At 42.6% G+C, this 12135-nt stretch overlaps 1 protein-coding gene across 1 annotated transcript in view; it reads right to left on the bottom strand.

Moving 5' to 3' along the window:
- The window catches only part of LOC139925289 (cell adhesion molecule DSCAML1-like), a 57094-nt gene that overhangs the window by 16827 nt on the left and 28132 nt on the right, over nt 1–12135 (bottom strand). The window contains 5 exon segments of the mRNA XM_071916604.2: nt 405–677; nt 1213–1509; nt 3360–3635; nt 4805–5083; nt 5192–5338. Of these exon segments, the coding sequence (XP_071772705.1) occupies nt 405–677; nt 1213–1509; nt 3360–3635; nt 4805–5083; nt 5192–5338 (1272 nt within the window).

Genomic DNA, 12135 nt, shown 5'->3' with positions numbered 1-12135 from the left:
TTAAACACCATCTATCTCTGTCATCAAGACATTAAAGCTGCACTGGACAGCTCCGCACATTGGCGGCTCCAAACGGCAGCGAGAGGTAACTGTTTGAAAAATTTGAACTTCAATACCCAGAAATCATGTATTGTGACGTCAGCAAACTGCACACAGCACGCTCATGTTTACCATACCAGACAGTAGGATTTTCATTTCATTTTATCTCAATTAGAGGGATGGGACACTCTTCTCTATTGCCGCCCCACTTTGTGAATTAGGCTGATAAGACAGGTGTATTTTTATATCAAATCTTGCCTATAGTGCAGCTTTAATCTTCCCACCACTGTTTGAATGCCTCTGAATGACACTCTGAGCCCGTATCGTGCCCGTCACCACATCCCGCGCCTCCTCTTGACGTTTACCTTTGACGGTGACGTGGACGGTCTGGTTGATTGACAGCTGGGGCTGGATCAGAACGCTACACAAGTAGGTGCCCTCGTCGGCACCCTTCTGCACATCTGTGAGCCTCAGGGTGCCGTTCTCAAACACCACTTGACGATGGTTGTCAGGCAGCTGCATGCCATCCTTCAGCCATTTAATGGAGTAATACGGGTAGCCTATCACGCGACACGTTATGTAGGTGTTCCGTCCTGCCACTGCGGTGATGTCACGCATGGGTCTGATTCTGGGTGCACCTGGAGACACAGGGAAGAGAGGGAGGGGATGGAGGGAGGAGAGAGAGACAGAGAGAGACAGAGGTAGGAGAGAGGGGCAGATGAGGTGAGGAAGGCCATGGCAGAGTAAGGGAGCAGCCAAGGAGACAGGAGGTGAGGAGATAAAGGTTGAGGGATAGAGTGATTGGGGCAAGTCGAGAGGTAGAGAGGGAGGTTAGTGATGCTCCCTTTACTGAAATCAAAATGAGGATATTTGTTACTTTTTAGCCTATTCAGTTATTCTGTGTATCTAAGTGATTGTGTGTGTATGTGGTGTCACTAACTCTACATAAGATAGATAGATAGATAGATAGATAGATAGATAGATAGATAGATAGATAGATAGATAGATAGGTAGATAGATAGATTTTTGTGTAGTTGTGTTGATGCATGTAATTGTGGGTGAAATGCAAAATGATCTGTATGTGCCCTCCTCCTCACTAGCCCTTGTGTGTTGCATGTGTGTCTGTATAGGATCGGGTGTAGAGTGCATGTATATTGAAAAGCAGACAGGCACCTCTTACGTTTATGCGCGCTTGGTACTCGGCGCTACCGGCCGAGTTGCGTGCGGCGCAACGATACACTCCCCCATCGCGAATGAGCGGGCTGCTGACGTTGACGTGTGACACGGTCAGGCCGTCCGACAGGGTGTACTGGCTGGTCTTGTAGGCGGAGTCTCGCACCACAGGTTCGTCGTCCAGGGTCCAGGTGATGGAGGGGGGCGGGGCTCCTTTGGCGGCACACATGAGGGAGAAAGGCTCACCGGGATTCACCACCCGCTCACTGAAGGAAGACACAATTCGAGGAGTACCGTCTGAGGGGGGAGAAAGAGAGAGAGAGAGAGAAAATCAGAACATTCTCCTTCTTCACTGACCTTAATACGTACAACTTAGATATTGAAAGATATTGAAAACCTTCATGTATTCCCAGCTAAGGACTTTAATAACTTCACACCAGCATCTCTGTGACATTGATAATGGTAAAAGATTTTGTGAATTTGTTTGACGACAAACAGCCTTATGGTGTCCTATTTATAGATCTATCAAAAGCCTTTGAAATGGGTTGCCTGATACTGATTATATCACTCTAGCCCATATTGGTTTAAAATTATAATCAAAAGAGGACACAATGGATGCTGTTCTAGTTTCTATCTATATTAATAATACTGGACTGTTTGTGAGCAATGGTAGATCACTTTTCTATGCAGATGATGCTATCTTCTATGCCTTTGCTTCCTCAGTCCTTCTGGCTATTAGTGACCATCAACAACTTCTAATACATTTCCAATGAAAATCATTGATTGATCTCAAATAAGTTGCAAATTAAGAAAGCATGAAAAAAGCTTTGTATTTTATATTAAAAGTGATGAGCTGCCTATCTGTACGCTGAATGGAAATAAAATCAAGTATGTCCTCCATTATATGCCTGGGAATCTGGATCAATGACAGTTATTTTAATTTAATCTACTGTTTGATCTATTGAATATTAGAATATTTTAGTTTAGTGCTAGCACACAGGGACACTTCATTTTAAAACCTCAAAATGCTGTAATAACAGTGCTCAACTCTTCATTTACTGAAAAAAACCCCATTAGTTTTTGCAAACATCACTGTAATCACTGTGTTATATCAGAAGCTATTCATCAAAATTAATGATCTACAATATAAGGCATGGCAAGTGCAATACAGCCTATTGTTCACCTATCAAGCACTACTGCAGAAATTGCCACTCTATCTCCTATAAGACACAATATACATAGAACTGTATTCTCATTTTTGTTCCTAACATTTTGTGCACTGGATTTCTTGTAAAAAGTTTTCTTGTTTTCAGTGGAATTTTCCTGTTTTCACATAAAAGTTTTAAGTCAAATACAAGTAAAAGTAGAAGTCCAAGGCTTTCTATGCCATTTTGCTATTAGGATTTAGAAAACGCCCTCAAAGAAATGAATGTGACTTCCCCTTCCCAAATCCTTTACTCATGCAATATTCTCCTATCCCCCTTTTGTCCATGGTTCTATGCAGTGCAGTGGAAATTAAGAGGCAAATTCAGCTCAGTCACTCATGGGTGAAACACCTCACTCCTCTACCTGTGCACTAAACTTCATAATGGTGTGCAGAACTTGAGAAAATCATTCTCTACAAATCATGCCTGTTCTTTATTGCAGTGTCTAATTAATTCAAGGACATAAAAGTTCTATTATTGAGAAAGTTTAACTTCAACCATAAATTTTCAAAACTTGGCAGCAAATTTTCACACAACTCCCACAATGCTCTTGTCCTATTCAAAAAGAACTATACGCAGTGATGTAGTGGTGAATAAAAAGGTGGGTAAAATATGACCTCCGGTCGGTGATCATCATAGGGCAAACAACCACCAAGTATGAGAAAACTAAATTATACTTTCAGAAATGCAGGAATTTATGATTGTTGTTTCTTAAAAGACCCCTACCCATATATGACCTACATCAAGTTCATACTTCTTACTATGGTGCATGCAATGAATTTAGGTCATAAAAACTAATATCAGCCTAGACAGGTGGGTAAACTCTATTACTGCAAATAAAAAAGTGGTTAAACTGAGTTTAGTGGGGTTTACCCTCCTCTACATCCCTGACTGCACAGAATCTATACTTGTTTATTCCCCCTGCCAGCTCTGTCCACATACCCTCTAGCAGAATAATGGAAAAGTCCTGAGCAGTGTGGCCCTTGCGGGAGGCGAAGCACTGGTAGGCCCCGGAGTGGAACTTCTGTGCCGCGGTGATCTGAAGGGTGTCGTTGTGTTGCCCCTGGATGGAGATGTGCTGGTCGGAGACGATGGGCTCTGTGTTTCTGTACCAGGTGACCGTGTATTCTGGAGAACCCTCCACCGTGCAGGTGAAGAACAGGGTGCTGCTGATGCCCGTCTTCAGGCTCTTAGGGGACAAGGTCACTCGTAGTGGGTCTGAGAGAGGGGCACACGTTGTCAGAAAATACGTCTGAATGTTTGTGAGAAGACACATGCAAAAAAAAACAACTCCAAAAACATACAGAAATGCATATCGCTGTCAAAACCTCTTATCTCCAAAATGTTACTGTTTCAGTAATTACGGAAAAAAAAACACCTTGTTTTTAGCTTGATGACCATTTTTGAATTGGTCTAATGGGTTTTGAAACTCAAGGGTTGTCGAATTTTCTCAACTCCTAGATGACCATGCAATCATTCAACTGAATTTAAAAAACATGAAAATCACCAAAATTTGAGTTTCTAGGTTTTCACATGACAACAACGATATGACAGAGAGAAAGAGAGAGAGAGAGAGAGAGAGAGAGAGACACCGCAATCAGTGGCAGTGACTCAATCAGTTCGACGCACTCATTAAAAAAGCAGCTGGAGATATCTCTTCACATCTCTGTCCACTTGTGTGTGTAAGTGTGTGTGTGAGAGAGAGAGAGTGTGTGTGTGTGTGTGTGTGTATGTATATGTGTGTGCAAATGTCAGTGAGCAATAAGGCAGCTGGTGGTGTGTGCTGGGGGGCATCGCTGTGCCTCCCAACCCCCCCTCACCCTGTCAGAGTCACAGTGTGTGCTGCTATGATGTGCCCACTGGCAAAGCCTACCGCTACTCAATTCTCTCTCTCTCTCTCTCTGTGACTCCCTGTCTTTCACCCATTCTTTGTTTCTTTGTATTCTCTACACAATGTACAGTTATCTCTCTCTCTCTTATTATCTTGTTATTACGTTGTAGATAATGTCATTTCTTTTCAGCACTTATTCTGGATGTCTGATTATCCCTTTTCACCCCCTCGTCTTTATCTCCCTCCTGCTCACCCTCCTTCCCTCTCTGATGGTGAATGGTGCTGGCAGCTGTGTTAAGGATACAGTCTCAGCGAATTACTGCCCTGCCTCCCTTTTTGAGACCTGATATGACGGGGCATCATACAGCTCACACACACATTTGTTACATACACACTGTATGTGTGACTTATACGTGGGATTTATGCCTCCAACCAAAAGGAGCTTGTGAATCTGTCTGTCTGCCAGTCTGATTCAACGAAAAGACAGCGTGGGAGTCTGTCAGGTTGTGTGTTTATATGTGTGTGTGTGTGTGTGTATATGATTGTGCTTGCACACCTATAACGTGAAGCTGTCCGGACACCTCCTTCGAGCCAAAGCTGTTGGTGACCTCGCAGGCGTAGCTGCCGCTGTCCTCCTGCCTCAGGTCGCTGATGGTCAGCCCTGTCAAACGCCGGGTCCAGCGGGCATCCGAGGGCAGCGGGCGACCGTCCTTCAGCCAGCGCACGGTGGGGCTGGGGTAACCTCCCGCTATGCAGGGGAGCTCAATACTGTGGCCTGCATACACCTCCCCCGCCTGGAAACTGTCCAGGATGGTGGGCGAGGACTCGGTGGGGTCTGGAGGGCACACCGAAAAAGAGAGGTTAGGTTCAGGATATAGGATTGTAGGGTGGAATGGAGAGTAAATTAGACAGGAGAAAACAAAGACGACACCGCGTCACTCACCCATTACGGAGAGCCTGGCCCCGTTGCTTTGGCGTGTCTCGCCGCTGTACTTATGCTTGGTGATGCACCGGTATGTGGAGAGGGCATCCTCCTTCTGAACATCAGAGATGTAAAGAGCCCCGAAGGAGGTCAGGGAGAACCTGTTACCTGAGGGAGACACAGTCAGTACAGACTAACATTAACACCCCACAGCCTTACTCACAGCAGTGGTATTAGTATTATTTCAGTATCAATATTATTGATCCTTCTCATGTTTCAGTGAAACATCACAATTGACAGAAAACAGAACAAAGCATAAACAGGACACAGCTCAATAGACAGAACAGGAAATTGTTAGCAGACAGAAACATACAGTGAATAAATCCACACTAAGATGATGGGTGGGGTACAAATCCATCGTGCTCATTGCAAACCCTTATTGCACTAAGAACAAACAGCCGCCTGAACAGTTGGCACTACCTGCCTGATAATGTTGCTTCCCAATACCTGGCACTCTTTCAAGGCCTGGAGGACACACAGCGGTCACTTACCCCACCCACAGACAGAGCACAGATTTACTGTCCCCTACACAACGTGAAACACTTCTGCACCACACTATCCACGGCAAACTAAGGCTCCTCTTCACATGTAATAACCACCTTCATGATATTGTTAATGTTGTGATATAGTGTGATATACAGATTGAGGGCCAAAGCCAAAGTTCAAGTGTGTCAGCGTGTGATGGGAGCTGCCAGGCTCTGGCCTATTTTCAGGTTTGTGCCAACTGCCAACATGGAGGGGCTGCGCCCGGTGATTGGAGGAGTAGCAAGAAAATAGGCGGAGGGAGAGAGAACAGCCCCTTTGTAATAAGCACTAGCCAGTTTGCGAGCATGTAAATATTACATATTTACGCCACACACACCACACACACACACACACACACACACACACACACACACACACACTCTTTCACTGTGCCTCTGTGTAGTCTATATTTTCTTGATTGTCATGGACCTTATTCCCACAGCGGCCATTTTGAACTAACTTGGGGTGGGAAACTATTGCCCCTCCTATTGTTGTGTTGTGTAGCCTACAAAGGTGCACATCATACACATGTTGGTAATTGAACACACATTTATCATTTCACAGATTCCCCACTGAAATAGCTATTGGACACGACTGACCACTAGCTACCAGAATCTAGCCCAGGTGGCTAACTAGTGGCTAACTAGCTAGTAAGCTAGCTAATGTCCCTGCTAAATTCAAGCTGTTGTAGTTGTTATTCCCAAGATGGCTAGGTAATTTGTTAACTGTTAGGTCTGTCTGAAGCCCTCACTTACGTGTTGAAGTAACAGTAGTTTTATATATACGCCAATCTTGCAGGTAGAGGTTCCCACCCCGTGTGTGACGTAACTTCAAAATGGCTGCCGTGGGAATAAGGTTTCAGTTATCACCTGGCTGCACTGCATAAGATCCAAGCTATAGGCCAGCAGCTGGGATGAGCACATTCATGTGCACCTGTGTGTTTATCAGCAGGGATATAGGCTCAATGTTTGTCAGCTTCATGGAGAGGGCTGAGCATGGATATGTAGAGTAGGCAGGTAGCAGTTATGGCCCGTGCATGTGTTAAGGAACATATGACCTAAGTTGCAGCGCAGGCTGCAATTTCACAGCAGCCTTTGTTTGCCCCCCTTGCAAAAGCCTTACAGGATAATGAGCACTTTAAGACTGCTACTCCCACAACACCAACTACTCGCCTGTCACAACACTCTGACACAGGCAAGGGGAGAGAGAGAGAGGAGAGAGAGAGAGAGAGAGAGAGAGAGAGAGAGAGAGAGAGAGAGAGAGAGAGAGAGAGAGAGAGAGAGAGAGAGTCGGCTGGATCTGTCAAAGCCATACTTTCTGTCTTCAGCAGGGGGCTGGATTCATCCCATCTGCAGAGACGCTCTGAAACAACAGATTTAATCACATGATCTCCTTCACTATCTGTCCGTCTTAACTGAGTGGCTTGTTCATAGAATCTGTCTATCTTTAACTGACTCTCTTCGTTGATTTGTATGAAACCTGCTATGTATCCATCTCACCCTTTTCTTCTTCTTCTCTCTCTCTCTCTCTCTCTCTCTCTCTCTCTCTCTCTCATTCACGCTCCCACCCTCTTTTGCTCTCAGTCTCTAAGCAGAGTGGCAGACAGAGTAAAATATTAATTACTAAATCACTGTGCTCCCTCAGCTTTTATTCATGCTGACTTGACTAGATAAGGAGAAACAGAGCCAATGTTCTTCATACACACCCACACACCCACACACACACACACACACACACACACGCACACACATACATACACCCACAGCTGCACAAAAACATGCAGACATGCATGCATGCAGACGCACACAATCAGTGTTCAGAGAAAAAGGCTCGTAATCGTATGGGAATTGCTTTTAGTGTTGTAGAGAACCTTTTTTTTTATTGTGCCACCTTTACATGGTTCTATAAGTTTATAGTGGTATTTCACATGTGGAACCAAATTACTTTTTAGTGTTTCTCATTGAAAGACATTCACCAAATTTTTTATCCTAGGACCATAGACTACCTTACCACTGTTCTGTGCATCTTCTCTTGGTCTGTTGTATTTAAAGGACCACTGTACAAAGTAGCACTAACTTGTGGTTCTGTAGAGCTCTTTATTCTTCATGGCATCACTCATGAACCAAGGAACCACCGAAGAACCACTTGGCTCAATATGGAACCATTAGGTGCTATATGGAAGCATTCATGGATCTTTGAACAGCTCTGAAGGAACCATTTAGAGGTTCAAGTAATTTTTCCAAATAGAAATGGTTTCTATAAAGAACCCTCTCACCCAGAAAGAAGCGTTATTGAAAGAAGCTGCATTGCCTAGAGGATGGCAGACATAGTAGCATCTTGTATGAGCATGGTCAGAGTCAAGGAGACACATTGGCGGCGGGAAAAATGATGCAAAAATTGCTCATTTATCCTGGCTGCAGGGGTGTCCAGAGGGGACACTATTTTTTATCTGTTTCTGTATCCGTTGGATCAGGAAAATTATTTATGTCCGTATTTGCATGCAGAAAAAAAAAATTGTGAGGAAACATGGCCAAAACTGGAAACTAAAAACGATTTTATTTCAAGCATATTAACACTGATTGTAAAGTGCACTGATCAACCTTTTCAAAAATGTTTAAAATATTGTTAAATTGCTTTGAAAACCGCTTTAAAATTCCCACCCTGGGACAGAATTGACTTTTAAACTTCAATATCCAGAGGAAAAAAACAAACTCTCTTGAAAACACTGATGATGAAATTAGACAGAAATTCAGATTTAACATTATTTCTATAAAACTTTTAGAAAACTTGACTAAGAAAAGTTTAATTTGTTTCCCCACTGACAAATACTAAATCATTTCTCTGCATGAACTTTACTGGAACTGTTGATTTTGGTTAGACATAATTTCTGACTTCATAAGGTTTTTAATAAGCCATAATCTTTCTGATTACACATGTGATTGTTACATGCAATTTACATGTTAGGCCTGTTTGCCTTGCCCTGTGCCACATGCAACAAACTTATATCCATGCATCTAGCACTCTGCTTCCCTCTGCCTCATTAGAGCTGATTTGAATCCACAAACCAGCTGAAAAATTTGAGTGGGGAAAGTGAATGAGTAAAGCCCTTGAGCAAGGCACTTATACACCAACTGCTCCAGGGGCTGCTCCCTTGTGTGACTGTGTGCAACTGTATATATTGTGAAAATGAGTGTGTGTCCTTAGCAAACCTTCCTTGAATATATATATATATATATATATATATATATATATATATATATATATATATATTATTTTAAATCCAGCAAAATGTCCATAGCCGTGTGCAGCATCTGACCTGCAGTATCACAACAGGCCAAACCTGCTGTTATGATAAAGTCAATGGAGGAGGAAAGAAGAGGAAAATAATGGAAGTCTAAATGAGCGAGAGAGAAAGAGAGAAAAAGAAAAAATGAAAGCACGACAGCGAGTCTATGAATAGGGTATATACTGTACGTGTGGGTCCAACAGTGTGTGTGCACTGTGTATTTGTGTGTGAGTGTGCGTGTGTGTGTGTGTGTGAGTTAGTAGCAGCCTCATTTTCTCACATGCAAATGAAGGCGTCGGCGCACAGATAACGAGGCCCATATTTCCACCTCCTCAGTGGGGCCATTATTTATTGATGTTCTGCATCTTTCCCCCTCCCTCCCACTCTCATGCTTTCTTCATCCTCTCCCTGTTGCTAGGGTCCTCTCACTGTTGCTTGCCATCCTGTTTAGATTTTGGTGTAGTTTATTCGGCAATTATTAAAGCGCAGTGTATTTTACAATCATCAAGGACGAAATATAAAGGTCACAGACTGAATCCCACTGTGGTACGTGAATGTAAAAAACACTGGCAAATTGGTGGTGGCATGGAAAAAATAGCATCTGTAGGAAGTTAGTAAATAATGCATTTCAAATGCAAATTACAATAGGTTTATATCTATCTAAATATTTATAAAAATATAAGACGTCACATACTAGAGCAACACCTTACCCTGATCATTCACTGTTATTCAGTTTAGCATTTCCTGACCCTGAATCTGAAGCTTTGCTGATTTGAAAGGCAAAGGCAGTTCATTCCAATTCTGTGCCCCAAAATAAGAATAATAAGAAGTACTGGCCTATCTTTGTTCTAAAATAATAAAGATTAGCTGTGCTAGATCTGGACATGTAGCTGGGAGTATCACCTACTCTGGGAAAGTAGTTAAAATATTTGAGACCAGATCATTAACAATTTTATGCACAGTTCTGAAACTAAGTTGGACTTCTCTCCCCTCAACAGGAAACTAATTTAGCTCTTGGAAGTGAATCTGACCTACATGCTTTAGAGGGGCAAAAACTGTCCAGACTAGTCTATTTTAGGAGACATGAACTTTTTCCTCTTTTAGTGGGAATTTCCTTCTGCCATTGACCTCCCTCAAAACATCCGGGCTTTGCTTTGATGCAAAGAGAGCCTGTTTTCTGAAAGCAAAATCATTTGAGAGTTCATCTCCTACTTAAATCTTTATGTGAAATTCATCAAGCGAGATTCATACAAAAACAAAATGCATGGGCATGCAGCAACAATATTGGTGATCCTATCAGACTTCTGGAACTAATCAGTTTGGCATTAGCTAATGAGATATTGAATTCAGTGTGAGTTCAGCAAACTTTCCTTCCTTCAACTGAGAATTTGATGCCCGGGTTCATCTTTCTGAGAGTTGCCGATGCTCAAAGGCAGTGGGTCCTAAATCTGGCATCCAGGGACCCCAGGAGTCCTCGAGGGGGTTTCAGGGGGTCCCCAGTGGAATGAGGGATAGTGTGATTTCACTGTTATTTCAGTGGCTAGGAGTTAGCACCATGAGAAGATGTGCAAGACTGACTAGTGGTCAGAGGTTTCAGTCTCCCCACAAACTGCAGAGACAGACAACAATGATCTCCTCAAATGGGGGTCTATGGGACAAAACCTTTATCAGAAGGGGGATTGTGGTCTAAAGTGTCTCTGCTTGGTGGTAGTTGACATAAAAAACTTTGAAAGTCAAAGGGTTTTTCCTTCACCTTTTTCTTCTTAGGTCGGGGGAAAGCTTATGACATTTTTCCCTCAATATCCCTAAAATGGCTCACCAACGTTATTAGCATTCCTCAACGAAGCCTGATTGAAACTGAGTTGTTGATCCATACATTACTCACATGGTTTCAGCCCTGGTTGCACTGCTGTCCTTAGCAATGTTATTTTTCTGCCCCAAACCTTTGCACAAAAGTGAAGGGGTTTAATGTCCATTTGTGGTATATATACCTATAGTGGAATGTGAGCAGACGGCTGTACAAGTTGGACTCGGTGCATGTAACTGCACAGTTATATGAGGCTTAAATATGAGGCAATAGGCATAACATATTGCGTATGCCTGTCTTTGCATAGACACAGGATGTGAGCATGTGGATTATGGATGTGAAGAGAGACTAGAATAAAAGATGATGCATATCAAGTTCTTCTTACCTGTTGTGTAATTTCAGCTCCACCCTGCCCTAGTTTTGCTCCTATTCTGGCTCCATGGTCACAAAAACAACTACAGTAGCCTATTCTCTAATCCTAACTTTTTAATCAAAAATCCCTTGTAGTGATATCTACACTGCAAACATTATTAACTTAATCTACAGAACAAAAGAAACCATAGGAACAGTACAGGAGAAAAGGCTTTGGTGATGTAACTTTAATGATTGTTATCCTCTTTGAAATCCCAAAGAATTCACAGAGAATCTCAAATTGGTCTACTGTGGTCAACTATTTATATTAAATAGTCTTACTAGTTGCAATAATACTTTTGATGTGTAATAAAAGGAGAAGCCACAGAAAACATAGGCGATCACATCAGATGGGAGTGACTAACATAATTTAGGATGACAGTTGCAAATGCAGTTTATTTATTTGATGAGTGCAGCAGTGGCATGAATTAAATGCATGTACATGCATGCAAACACAAATGCGCACACATACAAGTGTCAAAGTTCAGCTAGCCATTGTCATTTGGCAAATAAATAGGTAGGCTCCTTCTGAATGGCCGGCTGATTTTAAATTCCAGAAAAAGAGTCAATATTCTGAGTTTGACGTTAGACATTGCTTTCCGTACCTCTGCCTTCCTCTTGCTCTCAACAGCAAGTTGGAGAGAAGAATTTGAAAGAAGGTGAGAAGAGAGAGGGGGAGGAGGAATGGATCAAAGACTAGTGACTGTCACAGAAAGAAGAAGAAAGAAAAAAAAACTGAGCGTATTCAGGAGATATTCTCTGCGGTGCTAGAATGTGCTTGTGCTCACAAATGCAGACATGCTAGGCACACACACAGATACACCTACCAGGTTTTAAAATAGGGCAAAACATATTTTCCTGCTGGAACAAAAACAA

This window comes from Centroberyx gerrardi, chromosome 11, assembly GCF_048128805.1.
Source record: "Centroberyx gerrardi isolate f3 chromosome 11, fCenGer3.hap1.cur.20231027, whole genome shotgun sequence".
Taxonomy (NCBI): domain Eukaryota; kingdom Metazoa; phylum Chordata; class Actinopteri; order Beryciformes; family Berycidae; genus Centroberyx; species Centroberyx gerrardi.
This window is presented reverse-complemented; position numbering and strand designations above follow the sequence as displayed.